The sequence below is a fragment of the Ostrea edulis genome, chromosome 4, assembly GCF_947568905.1.
Source record: "Ostrea edulis chromosome 4, xbOstEdul1.1, whole genome shotgun sequence".
NCBI lineage: Eukaryota > Metazoa > Mollusca > Bivalvia > Ostreida > Ostreidae > Ostrea > Ostrea edulis.
The window spans coordinates 52,694,813-52,722,600 of NC_079167.1; the positions used below are offsets into that span (position 1 = coordinate 52,694,813).

At 33.7% G+C, this 27,788-nt stretch overlaps 1 protein-coding gene across 1 annotated transcript; it reads left to right on the forward strand.

The window, feature by feature from the left end:
- Positions 1–26,804, forward strand: LOC125669769 (pyrethroid hydrolase Ces2e-like). Its single transcript, XM_048904524.2, has 11 exons — positions 1–355; positions 2,823–2,981; positions 13,358–13,511; positions 13,885–14,070; positions 14,408–14,595; positions 14,805–14,952; positions 16,319–16,417; positions 22,106–22,167; positions 22,610–22,739; positions 24,903–25,038; positions 25,727–26,804. The coding sequence occupies exons 1-11, from the start codon at positions 167–169 to the stop codon at positions 25,983–25,985; spliced, it is 1,710 nt and encodes a 569-aa protein (XP_048760481.2). The 5' UTR covers positions 1–166; the 3' UTR covers positions 25,986–26,804.
- Positions 26,805–27,788: the final 984 nt, after the last annotated feature.

Sequence of the window (27,788 nt, forward strand, 5' to 3'; positions counted from 1 at the left end):
TGTATTATAAACAAAGTTTGCGCGAAGAAAGCAACAAATGATCTCTTTTGCTAAGAATTTATCAGTTGAGTCGAAGATTGCGTCCCACAAGGCAGGAGTTTGGTTCACCGTATAAATATCAATCACGATGTATTAGCCTCAGATACTAAATGATATTCCTTGCAAAATGTTGTCAGTGTATCTATGTTTTGTTGTCTACTGCCTTCGCGTGTGCAGTTCTGAGGAGGACGTTATAAGACAGACGACCTACGGAAAGGTCCGCGGTTTTGTTACCGAGCGCATCCCCGGTAAAAGGATTTACACTTTTCTGGGAATTCCGTACGCTTCGCCACCCGTAAAGGAACTTCGATTTGAGGTATATCTCTGTTTGCTTAAATTTACTTTGTTTAATCATTTAAAAAAAAGATGAATATAACTATATGTTTTGGTGAACATAATTTTAAGATATAAGTAATTAAAAATAAGAACATACTTATTGAAAAAGGTCTTTACTGTCGCAATACATTTCGTCTTTTGAACTGACTTGGAACTTTTGCTTTTTGTAAGAATATACCCAGGTTCCAATTTTTTTTAGAGTGGTTCAAGGCAGTGGAGACAGTATTTCTGTAGTTCCAATCAATCGAGCACAAACACTAATACTGTGTGCATGTACAGATATTATAAGAAATCGTAAATTTATAGTAAAGGTGGCCTTGATAGATTTCTTGTCAAGCATTAGCAATATCCGGCGACAGCCATTACCCTGTATCCGAACAGACATGGACAGTTTTTGTTGAGTATATGGGATTTCAATGTGGCCGTTAATGAACTTTTATTGCAGATTGAGTACGCCACATCACATAAACGCTAGGATGCTAGTTAAAAAGCTATTCCACCATGCAAGAAGTAATATTCTAAGTGGATTGGGGTCCATTTGTGCATGTATTGAATCTCTGACCCAGGATTTTCAATGTCGCTTTCAAAGTTCATGTCGTAGAAATAAGCATGAAATTAAATCTTACTTTTTACACCATTTAAAATAAAAGCACACATTGTCAAACTTTTCAGTAGAATTTTTATTTAAATAGAAGATATGTTATGTATAGAAACATTGTGTTAAACTCAGCATCAGATTATTATCAAAGAATATTTGGAATTTTATTTTTAGATTAAGTGGGTGTTTTGGTGGGTTAGTGCGCTAAATTCTGTTTCCGGTAATGTCTTATTGTTCTTGTGAAGTAAGCACCTCTTAATCTGAAGAACGAAAAAAGATTAAATATTTAAATGGAGTACGGATCGGGAAACTTTAGAGACATTTTTATGTTGTTCTCGCATTTCATAATTTGTCCTCAAACTTTTTAATTTAGAAAATGATTGTTATAATGTTCGTCAGATGTCTGAATTTCTTGTATCAATAGCTAACTATCTATGGCGAGGGTAATATAAAGAATGTATCATCTTATATTTAAACTTCTTCAGCTATAAAAAAGAAACTCAAATGAATATATACCACTACCATTCTCAGATCTGTAACGAACTGTATCCTTGATTTTAGTGGGGGAAATATTGGAGATGAATGATATTTTGTATATATGTATATATGGTTTTGATATCATGAACAGGAAACCCCTCTCCAGTTTACTTTAAACAGCGGAGCTTGGTTTCCATTTTGACCGTGTCTGCCTGCTACACATTACCTGTCCCCGATGTGTAATGTAGAGATACAAATATTCAATAACTTTTAATAATTAAAATTATGTTCTTCAACTCATTCTAGCGTATAGATACCAGAAAACCAACACATTTTATTCAGATGCTGTTTGTTTCTTTTTGTATTTTCAAGAATTTTCAGATTTATTTTGCGCGTTGTTCTGGTATTTGACATGAAGAGAAAAAAGAAGCTATTTTTGGCATAAAATGGATCGACAAGGTTTATTCCTTACATGAACATCGCCAGCAATTCATTTGGGAGAGAAAATAGATAAAAGGAATATATATTAATATTTCATGCCATTTACTACATTGATTTAATCATGAGTAAAAACTGGAAAGTGTTTCGCAACATGAGAGATCTGTGATCCCATATATAATTTTACAATTGCAGAGATAACTGGTTTTTGGAATGGTTGCCGTTCAGGCGGCTTTTGTTTAGCATGTATGTTTTATCGTTAAATAAACATCCTTGCTACCTCAGCTGATGACCTAGTGTTAGTTTTGGAAAACACAACCCAAATTCTGACAGCAGGTCTAATTCTGTTTTTAAAACTCTGTTACTTCAAAAACGGTTCCTAAAGATAAGGACATTGTTGTCGAAACAGAGAACTCTGATTCCAAGCCGTTTGACATTCCGGAATATTTTACCCGCGCATGAATGAATGCAAAACACGTGCAAAATGTACGATCTGCGAACACAGCACCTGTAAATATTAACATTTTGGGAGGTTTATCGTGTCAAAAGTTACAAGTCTAACGTTTTAAGAATAAAAACTTGTAGTTACATTCGATGTCTTCGCAAGTGTGTCTATTAATAAGATTCAAGTGTCAAAATACGAGAGGGAATGCTCTCTTAATAGTAGGTGTGTTTGTTACATAACTGACGTAAATACTTGATATCATTAAAAAAATAATAAAAGAGAAGAAAAAAGAAGATTGAAATGCAATCACAGCTGATTTAAGTATGTTTTTGTGCATTGCTTAGAAACATCTTTCGGAACGTGAATACTTTCTCCGAGTTTTACATTTGTGACATTTTTAAAAAAAAAAGTTTGTACTTTAATTAATTGTGACTGGAAGAAAATATTTGGACCACTTTGAGCATTGTTAAATAGTTTTCTCTCTTTCAGAGACCAGTTCCTCCCACTCCATGGAAAAATGTACTCAGGGCTTTCACGTTACCACCGGCCTGCATCCAATACGACAACATGATGTACATCTTGGAGCATTTTCCTGGCTTTTACAACAACAGCGAAGATTGTCTGTACATAAATATTTATGTACCTGAGGTAATCATCATCACCATCATCGTCATTGTCGTCGTCATCATCGTTCTACCGAACCACCACTGCATTTCGAAATATAGAATTCTCATAAATTGAAATTCCGGTGAGCGTCCTTCAAAGACTTGAATTAACAAGCTGCGATTTATGAGTAGAAAGCAGTAAACTCAAATGCGATAATTATATACGAGGAATTCTTGTAATAGATAGTTCTAGCAAAACTACACTACAAATGCCATCTTGGAGTAAGTGATTAAGTTATCTATTGATATTAAATCCATAAACCCAAATCATGCTTGCATCTGCAAATCGCTTTCGCTCCCTCTGATTTTCCACAGGGGAAACATGTATTTTTAACAGTTGCTATCTGCTTCTTCTCAGTTTCTTTTCAAGACAAGTATCGTTTGGTTAACGCACCGCATCCTATGTTTTTTACTTTCTCCGACTCGTTTCATACTGTTTAATTTCATTGACTTTTCATGGCATCTAGGGAAAGTAAATATGTTTTGTGCAAGATATTCCATCTGTGGATTTTTTAAGTCCTCAATCAAAATGAAATTCTTTAGCGGACAGTAACACTTGCATACGTATACATAAACCGTCGACGTTGTCTGTAAATACCCGGATGTTGGCTTAAATCATTGAACTTTTTGTACTTTTCTTACAGAAAGATACATGAAAGAAAATTCATAATCAATCGGGACAGCGGTTGACGTAGAGCTGCACGTTGAATTGCTCAGGGAAAGCAGATTGCGTCAATTTGCTACTGTTCATTGTAATTGGTTTCAACGTAAAAATATGCGTTGTCTTTCAACGTCTGTAATGAAAACTGTGATTCGTCTGTAAGTGTTTAAATATTTAAGGAGCTATTATTCAAAGTCGAAGTCTATTAAATGACTGACATTAACTTATCTATATTAAAAGAAAAGGAAAATGACTGAATTAGCGGGAAGTAATTTTCACAATTTTCTCGCCATTCAGAAAATCTCAGCGGGTATGCACCGGGATTCTGTCTTATCACGGGAAATGGAGAATTCGTTCAGAAAATGTTTATAGAGCGCAAGCATTTTCATCAATGAATGGAAGTATAGTGCTTATTAAACTTTCGTTTGGGTTTAACTTTTAAAAAAAATATATAAATACGAATTTGTGTGAAACATTGCAATGAAGTTGATAAGGTAAATTATCGAAGATTACTCTCTACAGTTTCTAAAAACCTTTGAAAATAGAACTTTGATAACGTAGATTTCCAAACCAAAATCGGGTTTTGTTATGTATTTTTCATTGATTACCCCTCCCCAAAGTTTACACAATTACTTTTACCAAATTTACAATTTTTTGCTCAGCAGTTAACATAAGAAATTTTAAATCATAATGTAGCAAAGCATTCCAGAAGAATTTAATTGTGGATTTGATTTATCGGGAAATGAAAATACATTTCGAAATTGATAACTGATTCTTATATCAGTACAGCGTGTTTCAGAAAATTTAACAATATTTTCATTACATTTAGGCCGTTCTTAGAAATATATTTACCATTTAAAAGTGTACGATTTATTCATGCCTATATATCGTGACAAACAGAGTTGCTATCAGCATTGACTCTATAAAAATTATCATTGACTCTATAAAAATTATATATACATCAGTTTCTGCAAAAAGGTGCTTAAGTGTGCGACATCGTAAATGGTTTGTGTTTAGTCAAAGTCAGGGTAAAATAATAATTACAAGCACCACGAGAATAATGTGTTTCACTTCATAATGAACACTTAGAAAATGTCCATTCTTATTCACCTCAGAATGAAATGATAGCCTTCATCTAGGACTATCTTGTTGTCTCTTTCTATTTGTTCATATACCACATAGTGAAAGTTTATACTGGGCTGGCTTAGAAATAACTTCATGTTAGAGAAACCTGCAGACATGTTCACGGAGCTATATTAGGACTAAGACGTGTCCTAAGTATGTCTTAGGATACATCTTAGTCTAAAGTCAGTTTCTCGAAGCTTTCTTAAATTTAGGCCTTGCCATGAGTTCATCAAAACTTTAGGACAGCATAACTCTTGTCCTAAGATCATCCTAAGTTTGTATAAACATGGCGACAACGATGCTCTCTCTCTCTCTCTCTCCTGCATTCTGATCTGTATCAGTAACGGGTTATTGTAGTCATACAATATATGCTGATCTGTAACAGTAACGGGTTATTGTAGTCATACAATATATATTACATTCTGATCTGTAACAGTAACGGGTTATTGTAGTCATATAATATATACTGATCTGTAACAGTAACGGGTTATTGTAGTCATAAACTTATATTGGTGAATATTGGCACGAGTTGGCTGTAAAAATGCACGAGCTTGCGAGTGCATTTTGACAGCCAACGAGTGCCAATATTCACCTATATAAGTTCAATAACCCTTTTATTATATAGCTAAAGTATTTAGTTGTTAAATTATATCCCTTTTCACTAAAACTACTCCAAAATAGACGATGATTCATCAATATTGGCAGTGAGCATGCATTTCTTAACTGTTCAATAATTAACCCGTCATTAATGCATGAAGCAAACTGATTTTGTAAATGTGGACATCATAATTTATGTACAGTAAAAAACATTTTGCTTAAGTAAATATCAAATACCGGCTCTGTCAGATTCGGAGGACCGTTGTCTGCCATTTTGGCTTGTTTACGTCGTTACGGTAACGTCAATATTGAACGCTCATACTCGGAATGTTTCGGGCGCATACAATTTACGCAATGCAAAGTTAGCGTTCAATAACTTCTCAGGATATTGAACGCTAACATTCTCTAGATTTTACGCAGCTTTTATATTAGACTATTTATTAGCTATATAATAAATACTGATCTGTAACAGTAACGGGTTATTGTAGTCATACAATATATACTGATCTGTAAGAGTTACGGGTTAATGTAGTCATACAATATATACTACATTCTTATTTGCAACAGTAACGAGTCATTGTAGTCATACAATGTATATTACACACTGATCAGTAACAGTAACGGGCTATTGCAATGGGAACACCTCGCCCTTTCCTCCGTTCCTACGTAAAGGGCGAGGGGTCCCGATTGGGGCTATTGTACTCATACAATGTATACTGATCTATAACAGTAACGGGTTATTGTAGTCATACAATATATATACTGATCTGTAACAGTAACGGGTTATTGTACATGTAGTAATACAATATATACTACATTATGATCTGTAACAGTAACGGGTTATTGTAGTCATATAATATATACTGATCTGTAACAGTAACGGGTTATTGTAGTCATACAATACATACTACATTCTGATCTGTAACAGTAACGGGTTATTGTACATGTAGTAATACAATATATACTACATTCTGATCTGTAACAGTAACGGGTTATTGTAGTCATATAATATATACAGATCTATAACAGTAACGGGTTAATGTGGTCATACAATGTATATTACATGCTGATCTGTAACAGTAACGGGTTATTGTAGTCATACAATATATATTACATGCTGATCTGTAACAGTAACGGGTTAATTTAGTCATACAATGTATACTGATCCGTAAGAGTAACGGGTTATTGTAGTCATACAATATATACTGATCTGTAACAGTAACGAGTTATTGTAGTCATACAATATATATTGCATTGTGATCTGTAACAGTAACGGGTTATTGTAGTCATACAATATATATTACATTCTGATCTGTATCAGTAACGGGTTATTGTAGTCATACAATATATACTGATCTATAACAGTAACGGGTTATTGTAGTCATACAATATATACTGATCTATAACAGTAACGGGTTATTGTAGTCATACAATATATACTGATCTATAACAGTAACGGGTTATTGTAGTCATACAATATATATTACATTGTGATCTGTAACAGTAACGGGTTATTAGTCATACAATATATGCTGATCTGTAACAGTAACGGGTTATTGTAGTCATACAATATATATTACATTCTGATCTGTAACAGTAACGGGTTATTGTAGTCATACAATATATGCTGATCTATAACAGTAACGGGTTATTGTAGTCATACAATATATATTACATTGTGATCTGTAACAGTAACGGGTTATTGTAGGCATACAATATATACTACATCCTGATCTGTAACAGTAACGGGTTATTGTAGGCATACAATATATGCTGATCTGTAACAGTAACGGGTTATTGTAGTCATACAATATATATTACATTGTGATCTGTATCAGTAACGGGTTAATGTAGTCATACAATATATACTGATCTGTAACAGTAACGGTTATTGTAGTCACACAATGTATATTACATTGTGACCTGTAACAGTAACGGGTTATTTGCTAATACAACAAGTAATACATACCGAGTTGCAGCAATAATTGGTTATTGTAGTCATACAATTCTTATAACATACTGATCCGTAACAATAGCAGATCAATATTTTGTAGCGGTAGACTCTCATTTCATTTTTCTTTAAATAGAATTTTACTGATATATATTTTGAACAAAAATCCTTACAACGTTTTGATCTAAATGAGATTGTTTATTAAACTTCAGATGAACGCACTTGACGTTTTAAATACCTATAATAATAAAAAGTGTCTTCCTATAAGCAAACTAGTGACTAGTTTGTTTACAGGAAGATAATTTATTCATTGTAGATATCGTCGAGTGCCTGTGTTCATGTGATACTCTACAAACCTTAAAGGGACATTAGCTATCATTTTGTCATAAAAAATTGAATTCAATGAAAATTGCCCTATATTATATATTTCAGTAATAACACCAGTATTCAATTATTTCAAACACCTTTTTCTTCTCAAAGCAGACACATGAATTTTGGTGATTAAATAAGTATTGTCTTGCTTATATATTTCTTTACATTAAAACAATTATCTAACGTAGTTTTAATAGGTTTCTCTTGTTTTTGTACACGATAAATGTTTTTATTAGTCATTATGCTATTGAGAGATTTTGAGGGGAAAAAATGTTTCCCATCACTTTAACAACTAATGCCCCTTTCAACAGATACTCTCTAAAAATCTTAAACATACACTCTCTAAAAATCTTAAACAGACACTCTCTATAAATCTTAAACAGACACTCTCTAAAAATCTTAAACAGACACTCTCTATAAATCTTAAACAGATACTCTCTGTAAATCTTAAACAGACACTCTCTATAAATCTTAAACAGATACTCTCTGTAAATCTTAAACAGACACTCTCTGTAAATCTTAAACAGATACTCTCTATAAATCTCAAAACAGATACTCTCTATAAATCTTAAACAGACACTCTCTATAAATCTTAAACTTACACTCTCTATAAATCTCAAAACAGACACTCTCTATAAATCTTAAACAGACACTCTCTATAAATCTTAAACAGATACTCTCTGTAAATCTTAAACAGACACTCTCTATAAATCTTAAACAGATACTCTCTGTAAATCTTAAATAGACACTCTCTGTAAATCTTAAACAGATACTCTCTATAATTCTCAAAACAGACACTCTCTATAAATCTTAAACTTACACTCTCTATAAATCTCAAAACAGACACTCTTTATAAATCTCAAAACAGACACTCTATAAATCTTAAACAGACACTCTCTATAAATCTCAAAACAGACACTCTCTAAAAATCTTAAACAGATACTCTCTATAAATCTTAAACAGACACTCTCTAAAAATCTTAAACTTACACTCTCTAAAAATCTTAAACTTACACTCTCTATAAATCTTAAACAGACACTCGCTATAAATCTTAAACAGACACTCTCTATAAAGCTTAAACAGACATTCTCTATAAAGCTTAAACAGATACTTCCTATAACGCATTATAAAAAATATAATTTCATTTTGCTTAAGGAATGCAGTTTTCACGGTTGTAGGAAATCCCCTCGGTTTTATGGTCAAAATTGATAAATTACACTATCACATGCTATTGTGTATGATTTAATGATCCATTTACTTTCTATGTGTTGCTGGACTGTTATCATACTTCTATCACGCAGAGGATTTGGTTGCATGTTTATTGAAACACCCTGTATTTTCTATGTAATGGAATGCGTTTACCAGGTAAATTGCACGCACATATATTTCGCGTATTTCCTCTTAATTGATCTTTTTATTAGCAATTATGGTGGCCATGGAGCTATATATACCACACATTTATTCCAAAATGAAAATATATATCAAAATTTAATCTCATGGATTCTTATGAACTCAGACTGGTTGGCGTGATTCATCGTTTTATTATTTACCGATTAGAAAATATACACATGTACATGAAATTATTAAGAAAATGCATAATGCTTTCAAAAGTTTACAATCATCCTATGATATCTTATGCACAATTTCATTTAACAAGATGGTCCTTAAATGGTAACACGAGCACATTAGTGAGTAGAAATAGCGATTCTGGTCCACTGGCTGAAATGAGCCCCCCCCCCCCTTTTTTTTTATCAAAGTTTGGTCGTCTGTCTGTAGGTATATGTATAGTTAACATGTCATGTTTTTTTTTCTAGCTCTTCTCCAGAACCAAATGGCCAATTTCCACCAAATTCGCCACTAAGTATCACTTGTATGGCAATCCCTTTTACTATTTATTCGTAAAATAAGATATCTCTTTAAATAAGATAGATATCTTTTTACACTAAAGAGATATCTCTATTGGTTTTAGAGATATCTATGTAAGTTAGAGAGATATCTTTTTATGATAGGGAGATATCTCTTTAACCAAAAGATATATCTCTTTAAACAAGAGATGTCTCTTTACGCTAGGGAGATATGTCTTTCTCTTTGAGCGTCATCTTTTAAAGCTAGAGAGATATCTCTCAAAAAGAAAGAGAGATCTCCCTTGCGTAAAGAGATATTTCTCTATCAATGTAAAAAGAGATATCTCTTTAAGTTAGAGATATATTTCTTTAAATTTTCAACAACAAAAAAAGATATCTCTAGCTTAAAGATATCTCTTTAACTTAAAGAAATATTTCTTTAGATTAAGCAGACCCCCCCACCCCCAATTATCATAATGACTTTTCCCTGTTGCATCGCCATTGATATGGTGTAACCCTATTTTTTAACCAATCAAAATACTTCTAGTGTAAATAAGATAAGATAAGATAAGAAAACTTTATTTCAATTCGGCATGTATAAAACACAAATAACATAAGCTCTATAGAGCTTTTTACCGAATATAAAACATATAAAGATAGCGGAAAAGGTTGAAGGGTGGTTGGGGTAACATTATCAAGTTGCCGAGAGACTGTAAATGTAAATCCAGTCTAGCTCACATGTTTTATCAATTTATTGTCTTTGTTTTTTGTTACCTGTATACACTTCACATGCGGTAAACGCAAAATCTTCGCCGGGGATTGCAGCCATCATGGTAAGATTTGCTTTGGCGGGCTTCCGGTTTAGGGGGAATTCCTTAAGTATTCAAACTAATAAAAATATTGGAAAGAGATATCTCTTTTTCAACGATTAAAGAAATATCTCTTATACTTTGAGAGATATATCTCTAGGAGTCCTTAGAGATCTATCTCTTTAAGTGAAAGAGATATCTCTCAAAGTGAAAGAGATATCTCTCAAAGTGAAAGAGATATCTCTCTAATTGAAAGATATCTCTCAAAGTAGAAGACATATCTCTCTAAGTGAAAGAGATATATCTCTAAGTGAAAGAGATATCTCTCAAAGTGTAAGAGATATCTCTAAAAGTAAAAGAGATATCTAAGTGAAAGAGATATTTTTCTAAGTGAAAGAGATATATCTTTTTTAGAGAGATACATGTATCCTTAACATTAAGAGATATCTTTCATTTTAAAGACATATCTCTTTAAAATAAGAGATATATCTTTAATTTAAAGAGACATCTCTCAGAGTAAAAGAGATATCTCTTTAAGTGAAAGAGAAATATCTCAAAGTGAAAGAGATATCTCTCTAATTGAAAGAGATATCTCTTAAAGTATAAGAAATACTTCTCTAAGTGAAAGAAATATCTCTCAAAGTGAAAGAGATATATCTCTCAACGTGTAAGAAATATCTCTAAAATCAAAAGAGATTTCTCTGTAAGTGAAAGAGATATTTCTTTTTTAGAGATATTTCTCTAAGATTTAAGAGGATATCTCTTTCAAATAAGAGATATATCTTAAATTTAAAGAGATATCTTATTTTCGAATAAATAGTAAAAGGGCTTGTCATACACTTGCTTAAGGAGATTCAAATGTTTGCTCAAATGGAAGACTTCAAAATAGTGAAAATGGAATTAAGGTTAATTTTTTTTCAAGAACCACTAAGTCAAAATGACTAAACTGAAAATGAAAGTTGTTTATTAAGTGTAGATGCAAATTTGTTCAAGGCACGGCTCCTGGAATGAGGCAAAAATAGGGATTCTAAGTTATCTTATGAACAACAAGGCTACAATTTGTATAAACAATATTCAAACAACCTGCTATAGTTTACATTCTGGTTTTATAAAAACAGGACCCCAGAGGTCATGATGGAATATCGTTAGGAGGATCGAAGTATTGCTTAGGGAAAAAATCTAATGAGCATGCGCTACAACTTTTGAAAACAATATGCAAGCATCCTGAAATAGAGCCACAGTACTGGAAAAAATAAATCTTTAACGAACAATTAAGACTACACAGCTTCCTATGCATGCATCCTCGTGTACTTAGAATCGTTTTAATCAAACTATCGTCAAACCGACGGGTACATCAAAACGTTTACTTAGAACTTCTTTAAAAATGGATTAACCTTATCAACCAGGCTACGCAATTCTGCAAAATAATACGAGGCATCTATAGGTGGTGTAGATTCAAATCTGTATGAATTATGATACTTGTCCTAGAGTAAAGATTCAGAGATATCTTCGGGGAATCTTTTACAATGTGATTATACATGCAATAAATAATAATACGCTGACATCCTGAGACCTTTAGTGTATATAGTTGTTTTTCATCATTGTTGAGCCACTGTGAGTATTCCAAACGCATCTAGCTGTACACGAACTAGATGGCTTTTTGAATTGCATCAGAGAATCATTCCTTTATATACAATATACATGTAGATACGATATTATAGGTGGGGAGGGGGGGGGGCAGGGTTGGGGAGGGGGTTATATCCTACTGCATCAATACAACGGACTGAAGTAATAAAAAGTCCCAATTTTATCCATGAAAGAAGTTTTCCATTGGGAGAGATATTTTTTCTGCATCCTGTCAACGAACCGAAGTAAAATATTTTTTTAAAAGTCCCAAATTTACCAATGAATTTTACAGGAGTGTAGTATTTCAGGACGAAATTCGGCCCAAAGTTTCATTAAAAGTAAAGACTTGTTACACGGTCACGCATTATATGTCCAAGTCTCGTACATTTTAAAACTGAACGGAATTTTTTTCAATGTGTAATTTTTATTTAAAGAAATGTCATTATGCTAAAAATGTGGTGTTTGGGCAATGAACGCCACTGAAATTAGCTACGATACGATAATATTAGCTATTTGTTGCGATGCTGGGCATACATTGATTATATTTTTTCATACTGATACTCACTTAGCATGAGCGCTATATTCTAATTCTCAGTTTAACTTTTGATGATCCTTTTCTTACATGTAGCTTCCCAATGACGTTACCCAATGCAACATTTAGTTTTGTTTTAACCTGAAGAACGCTTATAAACACGGACTATATATAATAAAGCTCAAACTGGATTGATACGCCGTGACGCTATTCACTAAGCACATGGGTGCATTCTAATGGGGAAAATATACATTAGGTTTTGACCGATATTGAGGACACATAAAGTAAAGTTTTCAATTTCGAAATTTTATTTTCAATATTTTCCACATTCAATCATAACAGTTTTATCTGACGTTCTATATGTCCTTGAGATATAAAGGTCATGCCAATAATTTTGACGGTTGTAATTAGCGATTTCATTAATTTTTATCATATAAAAAGAAAATCATTTAAATATGCTGATCAGTATTTTGACAATTTGGATTCTATCGGCAAAATAATCCAGCCCCCCCCCCCCCAAGAAAAAAAAATTGCCACACGGAATCCTAGTGGCTATACAACTTCTTTAGTTGTGTGTGCACTAATTAAGTAGAGGTGAGCGCAACAGTAATTTGACAAATCCCCGAGGGACGAATTATTGCTTGGTGCGTATTAGTTCGGTCCCTAGGGATCTCACATAATTACTGTTGCCTTGAACCCCGGTGAATCTTGCACTGTTGGTGGGGGAGAAGCAACAGCCTATACCCGATCTGTATATTCTCTAGTAACTGTAGTACATAATGTTCCATTAAGATAAGTTTACGTACAATGTGCATCTCATTCATACATTAATCTACTCGCAGGTAGAGAGTAACAGAATCAAGAATACATCCGTGTTGGTGTTCATGCATGGAGGATCGAATCGTGTTGGTATGGGGTCTATGCTGGAGGGAGACATCCTGGCGGGGCACGGGGAGATCATTGTCGTGACATTTAACTACAGATTGGGGATTTATGGTGAGTCACATGGAGTCAATGGGAATGAATCAACTGTTTCTTGGAAGGAAACGATTCTAAAACATAATAAATTTTCGTTTTATCAAGGTTCATTTTTGTTGTCTGTCACTCTCAATCTGCTCTCCGTTGAATTGAGAAAACTAACCAACTTGTTCTTAAAAGATTCACCCCTTCTTTCTACGTTAATTGTAACTGTCTCCAAGTATAATTTGTTTCGCTAGAAGGAAGATGAATATGTAAAAGTTTATAGATAGATAGTGCGTACACACATCCAATGCTTCTGTCTTTCATCAATGTAAATTTCTTGTAGTGGTAATTTACATCGCTATGACGTGATAATGCCCAGGAATTTGACTTATTTATTTACTCCAAGGTTTCGTTGCTGCCAAGGATGAAGGATTGGAGGGAACTTATGGTTTCCTTGATCAGGTAGAAGTGTTGAAATGGGTGAAGGCAAACATTGGAGAATTTGGAGGAAATTCGGAGAAAACAACCATTTATGGCCACAGTGCGGGGGCAGCAGACGTTGGGTTTCATGCTATCTCGCCATTGTCTAAAGGTTACAAAATAAATTGTGATTCTTTATATACAGTTTTAAAAACCGATATATTCATAATTCACTACGGTATCTATTTCACAATTGGGATCCAAAATATTTACTTCCAGGAACTGGTCAAAAATGTTATTTCTATTTGAGTGCGATATGATACTAAAAGAATAATATCTTAAACAAAAATAACATTTTGAAAATAATATTTATAGATATTATATGTAATAAACATAAATAGCAGTGGCGAAAATTTTCGTCAGAAAATATTTGAAGATAACATGTCATTGTGCCAGTGGACGATGCTAGTGTAACATTATAGTTATACATATAAATTGTTTGATTACAGGTCTGTTTCAGCAAGTGATAGTCCACAGTGGGTCCCCCTTGGCCTTTTGGGCAACAACAGATCCACATTGGCCACAGGGGTATAATATTGACCCCTCGTGTGAAAAACTAGGAGGCTGTAATAAAAAAACTTACAAAGAACAACTGAAATCTCTAAACATTGAAAAACTTAACGAAATGAAAGGAATGGTAAAGAACTTCTTCTCTACAATACAAAAAAAAACCAAACATTGCCTCTCAAACAGAACTTTTAAAAAGTAGATGGAAATAAGAACATTTTAGATTTGTAAATTACTTTATTTAGATTAATACATCGACAAATGAATATTGAATGATAAGCATATTTTCGTCGTAGTGCGTTTATAATCTGGTAATGATGTCGCTGCTTTTTATTTTAGGATACACCGCGAGATTTAATCACATTTCCAGCCGTGATTGACGGTGAATTCTTAAGAGGAAGACCCAGTGAAACTTACAGCTATCAGCTGAATGTTGATCAGTTCCTCTTAGCTTTCGCCAGAGATGAGGGGTTTCCTGTAACTAAAGGCAGGCATCTTATTAAACATAGATTTATTGATCGATTGACTGATTTGACTGACTTATTGATTTATAATTGCGTTTATAGAGGGGAATATGTGTTTATTTCAGTTGTCTGTTAGCAGGGTAATGCAAAAAGTATGAAGTGCATTTATATGAAATTTTCACCAATGGTAGAGCTACTGAATACTACGACTGGCAGTTTTAAAATCCTATGTCAGTTGTTACGGTACAACTTCATAAAATGTCCATAACTCTCCAGGCTATCGTATCAGATAAAATAGGCACGTAATGTAATATTTAGGTTGTTAATTTTCTTCTTGGTAATCCTGGGTCAAAATAATTAAAAATGAATAAAGCAGGGATCGAGTTTTATGACAGGAAGGCAAAGAATTTTTAAAATTTCGAAGTTAGGAACAGAAGGGTTGATCACTAACCGAATTATTATGACTATGTAAGGAGTATGCATATACTTAATGATAGAAATAAAATGCTAGAAAATCGTGGAACACTTTTTGCACTCTGTAGTTATTGAGAAGAAGTAGCGTTTTAAGGTAGCTCCGCCCTCATGGGACTTATCAGAATTAATGGTTCAAAGTAGAAAAGTTGTATTGATTTCCACTTTATAGAGATTTATTTAATCAATAACCGTAGAAAATATATATGTTGCCAGATTTTTGAAGATGTCAGACATACAAAAACAAAAGTTTACATCAACATAAAATGTCGCACATTCTTATCAAATAGCAAAGTTAAAAATACATAAAACCTGGTTAACATGACAAAATTTTAATTTCATCAGTTTCAAGAAAACCGCTTCTTTAGAAATATATATGAATTAATTGTGGATATCAAGGAAATCATTGTATAATAAACAGATAATGAAGAAATACCAGCAGAGGAGTTATTGTCCTTGACAACATTTTTGTAATATAGATAATTGATTATTTATAGAATATTTTCAATATCAAATTGTTTACCAGATTTTGTATAATACACAGTGAATAAGATTCTTCCTAAAGATATATTTCTATCATGCACAAATTTTAATGAAATAAAGATTTTGCAAAACCCTATGACGTCACACGAGGATGGGATTACTTTAAGAGAATGAGAATGAGAAATGTACGCCAAAATACGACCTGTGCTATTGAGATGCACTCAAAATTTGATATCTAAAAATAGATTGGTCGAATAGTCTGAATAGGTTTTAAAATGTCAAATCTACACAACGTTTGTAAAAACTCGAATAACTGGTCTGTTATCTTAATTTTTTTCCATTAAATATGGGCAATTAAAAATCTGTCATAACTTTGAAAACAATATCAGTGTTTCTTAAATACTAAAGACACTATATTTCTTTGCATGGTTTCAGATGCTAGCCGGAATATTTTCAAAACTTTTACAAGAGAAGACTTGAAAAAGGTACTGAATTACTACAGCCCAGTGTATAGACACATCAAGAATTTCACAGGTAATTACATTTCTATAGGGTTGAAACTGTATGGTAACAACCTAACTACTGTCAGGTCCCAGACCATGGTGATATACAACTGCTCCTGTGTCTGTACTGCTGAGAATCACTAATCTTTAGTGTTTTATGTTGTCTGTACTGCTGAGAATCACCTGATCTCTAGTGTTTTATATTGTCTGTACTGCTGAGAATCACCTGATCTCTAGTGTTTTATATTGTCTGTACTGCTGAGAATCACTAATCTTTAGTGTTTTATGTTGTCTGTACTGCTGAGAATCACTAATCTCTAGTGTTTTATATTGTCTGTACTGCTGAGAATCACCTGACCTCTAGTGTTTGAAGTTGTCTCTACTGCTGAGAATCACTAATTTCTAGTGTTTTATGTTGTCTGTACTGCTGAGAATCTCCTGATCTCTAGTGTTTTATATTGTCTCTATTACTTACAGTCACCTGACCTCTAGTGTTTGAAGTTGTCTCTACTGCTGATATTATCACTAATCTCTAGTGTTGTATGTTGTCTGTACTGCTGAGAATCACTAATCTAGTGTTTTATATTGTCTGTACTGCTGAGAATCACCTGATCTCTAGTGTTTTATGTTGTCTGTACTGCTGAGAATCACCTGACTTCTAGTGTTTTATGTTGTCTGTACTGCTGAGAATCACCTGACTTCTAGTGTTTTATGTTGTCTGTACCGCTGAGAATCACCTGACTTCTAGTGTTTTATGTTGTCTGTACTGCTGAGAATCACCTGACTTCTAGTGTTTTATGTTGTCTGTACTGCTGAGAATCACCTGACTTCTAGTGTTTTATGTTGTCTGTACTGCTGAGAATCACCTGACTTCTAGTGTTTTATGTTGTCTGTACTGCTGAGAATCACCTGACTTCTAGTGTTTTATGTTGTCTGTACTGCTGACAGTCACCTGATCTCTAGTGTTTTATATTGTCTGTACTGCTGAGAATCACCTGACTTCTAGTGTATCGCGGTGTCTATACTGCTGAAAATTGTCTGATCTCTGGTGTTACAAACGAACCTTACACCAGTTGCACAGCCACTGAATATTTAATGTAAATATTTACTGTAGATTGCAATATCAGTTTTCCCCATTGTAACTTTAAATACATATTCAGTCATACTGTAATCTTAGAGTGTAAATGTGATATTGAAACCTTCGAGTATAAGTACATGCTTTACAATATAACTACTAATACTGTTGTCCTATTTGACATTGTAAACTTTAATGTACTGTAATGTATAGTCCCCGGTGTTAGATTTTTAGTGTTCATAAGGTTTTCTGAGGAGATTTTGTAAGAACATTAATTTTTACCATCGACTTTAATTATCTTTACGGACTGGTACAATATTAAAAATTGTCCGCTAATCGATCTAAAAGTCAGTTATTTTTTGTCAGGTTTACAATATTGCAGTTGTTGTTATATTGTACATTTTGTATCTACACCCAAGGAAATTAAAAAATGACAATTTTGAGCATAAAAGAATAGATTCGAGAAAAGGCGTGGCATTCGACTTTCCGCATATATATTGTACGTATACACGTCCGTACACATATATATTGTACGTATACCCGTCCGTACACATATATATTGTACGTATACCCGTCCGTACACATATCATTGTATATGTTAAAAAGCAGGATTTGAACCAGTTATATTATGTTTGCTACTCTAGATGAAGATTAAAATACAGTCATTTCTATGCTGTTGTAATTGGTATGTTAAGTGATTCATTAATCAAAGTTTGTTCTCCATAGAACATGATGCAGTGAATCATTGATAATTAGATATGATATTTTTCTTCAACAAAACAACTTCAGTGAATAATGTTTGGCGAATCACTGACCCTCGAGTGATCCAAATCGCCATATTGAATTATTTCAGTTATATCATTACTCCGACCGGGAAGCACGTCTTAATGGGGGATGATTAAAGGTATCAAATGTAATCCCTGCGCATGTTCTGCAATGTGGCGTATTATTAACTGTGTTTTGCTTTGATCAAAATGTAATGATTCAATTAAAATGTTTCGGTACATTTTCCTTTCACTACATTAAAAACTTGAAAAATGACATCAATAATATTATATGTAACGATATATAGGTTTTATATTTCATTTGTTTCGAAAGCAGAAGAAGTCCTTTACAAAGGTTAACTGCTAATTGAAGTATCCACGTGATGTGTCTATGAACTGTATCGCTCTCCACTATTTGAAGCTATGAAATTTGAACTACACATCAGTTATAGAATAATTATGTATTTTTTCGCTGTTAATGATAACTAATTGGACGTTTGTAATTACCTCATGGAGACAACATAAGTCATAAAAACGAAATTAGCTAAATTAACAGTTAGTCATCGCACAAAATCATCGTACGTTCTTCTAAACCACATTGGAAAAAAATAGACGATTGAAATAAAAGGTACTCAGTGATCTCAATTAGACAGCCCAAGGTCATATTGAAATTGTCTATAAAGTCTGAGTAAGCTATAATGAGCATATGAGTAGAAAATTGTGCACTCTTAATTTTTCTGTTAACCCAACCTAATTTCGATGTCTTCCGAATTCGATTTCGATAGGATTTTAAATTGGTTGAAACAGTAACAATTAAAGTTCATGATATTAAGGCTAATGTATTCCTAATGATTACGCCGATTCCTGTGGTTACAATCAGTTACAGCTTAATTCAATGTGCAGCAGAGTCCCTCTGTTGAGTTTTGCCTTTTGATAAGAAATGGTCAGAAGTTGTGTCTAAACTTCAACGATCTATCACTTTCTAGAATCTGTTCTGTTGGAAATATTCAAAATTTTACTCTACAAGATGTAGAGCTTGGACTTGTAACATTGATATCGATTGTGCACTTCATAAACCTTTTGTACATGCATATGCATATGCAATTACGGTGTCAGTAGTTGTATGTTTAATATAATGATAGCTTTGTAAAGACCTAAATGTCTTATGTATATATAGCATGTACTGAATTAAATGTCTTCTGTATATAGCATGCACTGAACATTTGTTACATCATAACACAATTATATTCGTATGATTTTTTCTCGATCACACTTTCCACATCCGATAGATTCAAAACATAACCCCCCTCCCCCCAAATAAAACAAACACGTATGTTAAGAGGCTTCTATAGATCCGGGTCATTCTCAAAACCTAATCACTTGTTCAAATCTAGAACTCTCCCCAAATCTAATTCAAAGTCCAATCACTTGTTCAGAAATAAGTCCAACCCCCATCTCTCCCCACGTGACTTGTTTGGATTCAGTCTTTCCTGAAGTCCGATTATTGTTCCGACCTAGATCTGTCCCCTATCTGATAAGTTGAATTACAGATCTTTCCCACAATCTAACAATTCTCTCCCACAATCTAATTAGTCGAAATGCAGATCTTTCCCTAAGTTGAAATGCAAATCCCCCTACAATTTCACAAGTTTAAATCCATATCTCTTCCACAATCTAACAAATTGTAATGCAGATCTCTCCCATAATCTAATAAGTCGTAATGCAGATTTCTCCCACGATATTAGATCAATAAGTCGAAATGCAGATTTCCCCACAGTCTAACAAGTTTAAATCCACATCCCTCGAATCTAATAAGTGAAAATCCAGATCCCTCCCCCAATCTAATCCTAGCAAGTTGAAATCCATACATATATCTCCCCCATCTAATATTTTCGCATAAATATTTTCATTTGTTCACATCTAGGACGATCTCTCCAAAATTGACTACTCACAAGTCGTCAGTTGTTTGGAACCCATACATTATATTTCAATCGCTTTCACTTTACGGTATGAAGTACATATATACATATACATTATTATTACGTGACAACAGAGTCATAGTCTGTATGTATCTTGTTTTACGTCCAATTTGAGAATTTTCATTTTTCAAGGATGTTATTACAACAGTTTATCATTATCAAAAGCATGTTCAAAACGTAGGACCGCCTAAATAAGTTTTGCTTTATGTCTCACTGATCGAAGATCATGAAGATTTAGGTGAAGTGTTTCAATTTTTTTTACCCAAGCATAGCTATAGCAGTGATGGTTCTTTTAGTGTGACACGTGACTGCCCGAAACACCCACGACTTTACTAATTCCTAGACCTCAGAAAAAGAACAGGACTGCATTCAAGATCGTAGCGCTAGATGAACGGACATCTAGGCTATCCCTACGTATAGAGACAACAAGTGTTAATCAATGCAATGCGTTCATTAGACCTAGATATCTAGCCTAGCAGGAATTAGAGTAACAAACCCCCGGATGCGTAACCCGGACTCAGTTTACCCCAAGATTGAGTAGAGGTATAAATGTCTAGGTGTTGCGTGATTGGCTAATATCAAGAGTGAAATTATTTGGAATTGAAAGAAATACATGTATTATAGAAGTTTAAATGAATCGTCAGGATGAAAAATTATCGCACAAAATCTAGAAATGACTGAGAAAATTACCACGGTAGCCCCTGTTTGAAATGAAGGATGTCATTTACTGCAGTACAAATATAACCTATAAAAGCAACGGGACCCTATATGAGTTTTGTCTTTTTTTTAATTAGCACTTGGAATGAACTTTGAAATGTTGGCAGTCATTTGTCTATAATTATGGTGAGGGTCAAAGGTTAGTATTGGGGTCTATGGGAAATAAATTGGTATTCGTTTCCCTATAGTTGATACCCATGTTAATTTATTTTACCTTGTGGCGCTGGAATCGAGAATCAATACCACGCCTGGTGGTTGCGATGCAAGCGCTCTAACCACTGGACTATCCCGGCAGGTAGATTAGTATTCATGCCGTTCGGTTCTACGTAGTGTTCGTTTTTCATCTTTGGGTTTAAGATTTTAGCCACGTTTCCTATCCGATTCATGCATACAGGTGTGGGATATAGTTTATTTTAGAACTGATATTATGTAATTGGAAGGGAAACTGAAATGCCCACGTTGTACGGGGTTGTCTCACTTTGTGGATAGCTTGTTTTAGATGACAAAAAAATATCTTGCTGATGCTACCTTATTAACAGTTAACCAAATTATGTGAATGAATCACAATATATATAATGTAGTCAAATTTAAGAAGCACCGATTTTACTCCACCTCAGTGGCTGAATCATCAGAAAGTACTGTGGTGTTACACACGGAGTTTTTACTGAATACGCAGTGTGTGTAATTGATTTTGATTATTCAATTTGCTGAACGTATGCTAACTAGAAATTATATAGATCGACCTACAGTTTTCCATTAAGGACAACAAGCTTTGTACTATTACGTTTTTGTGTCTGTTCAGCTTATGAATAAGACCCACCTGATTGTTGATCGCCATATTTGTATACATTTCACTCTGACCAGTATAGTCATATACATGTAGCATGTATACCTTCATACAAAACTCGACAGTGAGATGCTAGTATAAATGTCATCAAACTGATGTTATCCTTGAATGAGTTTTTTTTGGGGGGGAAGAGGGGTACATTGTAAAAGAAAGTTGATTTAATGTAAATTGTATTTTATTCAAATACTGAATGAGACTGGGTAGTAGGACAAACCGAAGTTAACCCTCTCCCTGGTAAAAGAAAGTTGCATCTCCTCAGGTAAGTTAAAGAACACCAAAATTTCATTCCAGAGTAATCTTCCAATATCAAAGTTGGATTTTTTCTGTTTATTTTCAGAAATGGTTGCCAATGAATACAAAGAATATGGAGACTTGTCGCCTTATAATCAACTCCATAGGGTGTGTATTTGTTTTATGATATATATAAAATTTATTTATACAAAAATCGTGTATTAAATTCAACTGCAGGAGGTGTTCGTCATTGATCATCTTACACAAACATCGCCGTATTTATCAAATTTTGACAGATAATCCAAATAACTGAAAGTTTCAGGTGTAAAAAGATTAGACTAAGATTACGTGAGGAACAATATGCAGGGCTGTTGAAACTGCTTTCCTGTCAATGTGACGTGATCCTAGGTTATCTCGAGGTGTCGAAAGCTGCCTGGATTGATTATGAACGAATCTGAGAACTGTTTTATCAATGAATTCTCTTATACATTCTCTAATCACGTGTAAATGTTTGTAGTATTGTGCAACATATACATAACATAAAATATGACTTCCCGCCTTCTGAAGGATCCACAAGTAATCATCTTTCTTTCTCTTGTCTACATTTCAGGTTGATGCTGATATGATATTTTATGCCCCCATGTTTCGGTTAGCGGATCTGATCTGTCGGTATATGAAAGATCTGTATCTCCTAAGCTTTGATCACGTGTCTGCCTATTCGCCTCACCCCGATTGGCAAGGTAAACTTTTCAGTTATCAGTGAATCATTACCAAACAAACGAGAGAGTAAGTCTGACATATAGTTTTTAAATTTAACGAGGGTGGTCACTCATCAGTTGATAACTACATAAAGTAGTTATAGCCATTGATAGTTCAAACTTTTTACAGAATTTGATGGATGAATGATGAATCGATATTTATCGATCACTTAAAATTATATATACCAACTGATGTGGGTGCGTAATAGTCTACCAAATCTGATATACAATAATTTAGTTTATGACTAGTATTCAATGATAACAATTTTATCATGTTATATCTATAGTATCAACTTGATTTGTACATAACACCAATGCATATACTCAATATACTCATAATCAATGGAGACAATATATATACTCGATACAACATACTGATAATCAGGGAAGACTATAATATGTGTCTTCAGTTTCTCATCCATTTAACTGGTCGCGGTAGCTCAGTTGTAGAGCGTTCTCTTCGTAACCGGGAGGTTATGAGCCCCGCTCGTGCCATGACCACGTCCAACCAAAGACGTAAAAAAACACACCAAGTAGTGATTGCTTCTTCGCCAAACGCTCGGCTTTCTGATATGTCCTAAAAAAACGGAGGTCCCGTGTCGCAGTCCCGAACGCTAAGCTTAGGACTAAATTTGTGGTACTTCATCTACAGCTGGTGACGTCTCAATACGAGTGAAAAATTCTCGACGAAACGCAAATCAATCAATCTCAGCTTTATATACAAGTAAATCCTTACTGTTTCGGGTACACTATAGTAGCCAAGTAAGAACATAGACGAACATACTACACAAAAAAAAAAGGTGAATTTATGGCAAAAATAGGATGACTGAAGAGGCGGACTAGATTCATTAATTCTGATACGACATCGAAACTAATTTAAGAGGTGTACGATGCAAATAGAGAAAATGAGTTTAATTTTCTAAATCCCGTCTCCTGCCGCTCCATGGTAAGGTCTAGCGATGCTTTACCGCGTTAAAATGTTTACATAAGTATTTGCATCTCACAGTATTGTTTTACTGTATGCTGTTCTAGTCTTACTCTCTTGGTCTTCGCCTTAATCTCTCTCAAATACCGAGGGCACATTGAAGGAAACGTTTGGTACACAGTGCGATGATGAAGAAGAATAGACATTTCTATCACGGTTATTGCACACAAAAGAAATACCGCGTCCATTATTCTCCAATACATACCTATCAATCAATATATTATCAGATTAAACTTCCAGAAGACAAATAGATATTTGGGTTTAAAATGTAATGCTTGTTGAGACCGTGTGTGTATTCCCTTAAAACAGCTGTTGCATTAAACCTATTTATAGCTTTTCCGCGCTCTTGCGTACTGTTGTTACACTTCATGTTATGTTAATACAACAATAAAATCGATAACTGATCATTTTATTTCACCATCATAGAAATAATCCATGTATGTTACAAACATTCACAAAAGACTGAAGGATGCCCTTCAACAAAAAAGCAATCGTCTGCGTTCGGAGATCGATAGACTTGTTCGGGCCACACCTGCTGTGACACGGGGCCTCGGGTTTTGCGGTCCCATCAGAAGGACCGCCCCATTTAGTCGCTTCTTACGACAAGCAAGGGGTACTGAGGACCTATTGTAACCCGGATCTCCACGGGAGTTTGGTTAATCTTTTAATAGAATTTGATCACAAGTTACACAAAATCTTCTATACATTTACTCGCACGTGTACGTTTTTGGACACAGCTCGTTCAAGTTCACATCGCTAAGGTTAAGGTCGTTCCTCAACAACAAAAACAAAAAAGAAGAAGAAAAAAAGATAAAAAACATGAAGGAGATATTCAATGAAACATTCGCTTTCTGTGCAATGATACAACAATATGATTCTCCTTTTCACAAATTATATTCATTCAGTGTAGATCACGATGAAAAAAATTCAAAAAGCCAAACAACTCCCAGTAATTGATTCAGGCGCTTGGTAGCCTTTAGCTTAATCAATCAATCTCTTTCAGAAATGTGAAAGATTAAGTACTCTATATCAATCTAGCAGTGATCAAATATGATCGATTACTGATTTGATTAATCAATCATGTCAGGATATTTTGATAAGCATCGATTTCAATGAACATGTGTAAGCCTATAGATGCATACTGTCCATACTTTATATAGGAGTTCCTCACGGAGTGGATCTGTTTTATGTGTTTGGTGTACCACTGGTCGGCCATCAAAGATATCAGTACGACGAACTAGACAAAGAAGCTAGCAGAAAGGTGATGACGATCTGGAGCGATTTTATCAAGGGAAAGTATGTGTCGAGTTTCTATATACCAGCATACAGTAACAATTCTTTTCACAAATAAACTAATAATTTGGCCAAGAAAACGGGAGGGAAAGGGTAGGGGATGGGGCGAAGCAACTGCACTCAGTTGAATCCAAGTCGCTTATCAAATAAGCGTCATTTCGCGAAACTAAACTGTAATGCTTGCGAAAAAATGATTTCATAATAAATTTTAGATAGATAGAATGTACACAAAGTTCCCTAAACAGTGATGTAAAATGAATATGTCATCTGTAAATATCAAACTCCATAGCAACGTCTAAAGGTTAAGTATGTCACATTTTTATCGCTGTCAGTCATATTGACCGATACTGTAGAAAAAGGATTAATTTGGTTTTCCTTGCATTGCGATGATCACTACCCATCTTTGCCTTTTATGATTTTTATTCGTTTTAAAAGACAATATCCTATAATGCAAAATAAAGAAAATATTCACGATTTATTATCATTGTTTGGTAAATCGACTTACTATGATTATTAATAAGATACATTCATAGGAGTATTTGAAAATTAGTGTAGTTTCATGTGAAATATGTAGCAATATAGGAAAATTACATTTGTTTATGATCCAAAGCTGTATAATGCAGAAAGAAACAAACCAGAAAGTTTACACATTTCTTTTCGGTTTTGTCATGAATCTCTCTTTTTTTCCCAGAAATCTTGAATTGTCACCATACCAAGAGAATAACAAACAATACTCCCGTCTTGTGTCAAGAAACAATGAAATAATGATACAGACGGATAATTCTTTTCGGCCAAGGAAAATGCACTTTTGGAATACTGTAATGCCGACCATCAATAACAGCAGCACTCAAAGAGCGAACGAAGTGAAAATGAACTCGTCGAGTGTATCCTGTGTTAACTGCTTTATTATTTTCATATCTTGTACAATGACGTTTGTTTTCTCTGTTTGATAATTTATATCCATATATCTGTGATTAGTTTGATTTCTTTTGATTATGAAGGAAAGAAATATACTTCTTTCACAGATGCTGCAAAAACTATGAATTATAGCGGGACCTTGGCGCCGCATCGGAGTTCTGGTTTTTTGTTATTTTGTTTTTAATATCACATCTCATTCTTCAGGAAACAATGGGATGGTTCTCTGAAGGTCATAAGTTTCATAATGGCACATATGTTTTTAAATGAACTGTAATATATTTCAGTAATGTATGAATTTATTTATGTATATTTTTGTATATGATGTATGATACAAGTTTTAAGACATTATGTATATTTTGCAGATATTGTGATATACCAAGAAGCTTATTTAATATTCTCTAAACGATAAATAAAAACCATTCTTTTCAAGCACCTGTAGCTATGAACTCAAATTTGATTTCAGTCTCTAGAGATCTATATTGCAAATTAGAAATTTTTTGTTGATACCAATAAACCTTACGAAAACCTCAGTACAGAATATTTATATGTAGATATATTTTCATTGAACTATCTTTCCTGAAATTACAGTTATATGACATGAGAGAGACATAATTTGCGTAGTAGATAGATTAGTTTACTGGGTCTCAATTTTCTAACACGAGTTCCAGATTACATATATACTATATGTGTTGATGTCAACTTTCCACCTGCAAATAACAAATTATTGACATTCGCCAAATGGAAATATAAGCAGATTTTCAATTGTATTTTTGGATACATGATCATCGTTTTATGAAAAATAAATGCAGTGTAAATAGTTGTAGTCTACAAATAAATGGAAATATTTTTTCTATCTGACTCATTACTTCGCAACACTAGTTTATGTGACGTTTTGTTTAAAATGCGTCAAAAGACACGAGGGTTACATGTATGTGGTTATAAAATGCAACACAGAAGTGCCTTTTAAAAGAAAGCATATCTTCATAAAAATATTTAAACATGTCATCCTAAAAAAGTACAAAGTATTTCAAGTACTCATTTAATAAGCTTTCAAAATTGTTGTATTGTTGAATCAATGTGTACATTTTGCTACATTGGGTTCGAATTTTCTAAAGAGCTATAAATATAGGGTACCCAAATTCGCTGATGTTAAAACAAAAAACCAAATGGTATGAAATTCTACTCTGTATTCCAATATATTCATACATAATCAATCTATATTACTACCAAAGTTCATCCCGAAATTTCGTATACTTCCCAAGATTTGCAGAATTCGGAAAAAATGCCTATTATTTTTTGGTCGACTTTTAGCTGGGCCCTGGCACTATATCTCTAAACAGAATGTTTGAGCATTGCAGCAAGCTATTACATAGAATGGGCAGCATTAGATACCATTTCTAAGTTGAATTTCTCACCCCAATTCATAAACTTAAATCCGTAATAGCTCCAAGTGACTAAAAATTTTAAAACCATCTGCACTTTCAATAATCACCGCCATTTTGACCGTGCCACTTACTACACAAATTAACATCATTGCTATAAATCGTCAAACACCTGTGTTAATGTAGTTTGGATAAAAATAGACATGATAAGACATTTGTATCTTTATAAAAAACTTGTTATTAGTATAATTTATATACTATAATGAATTATTATTTTTAAACAAGAGGCCCAAGGGCCTAGAATCGCTCTTCTGATAAATTGTACAACCCCACCATTTCTATTCTTAGCCTCTTAGTATTCTAAATCTTTAGTTAAATCCTAAGAATTCAAAAAAAAGTAGGTCAATGTGACCTACTTTTTGGTTTACACATTTTGAGAACCCAAGAAATATC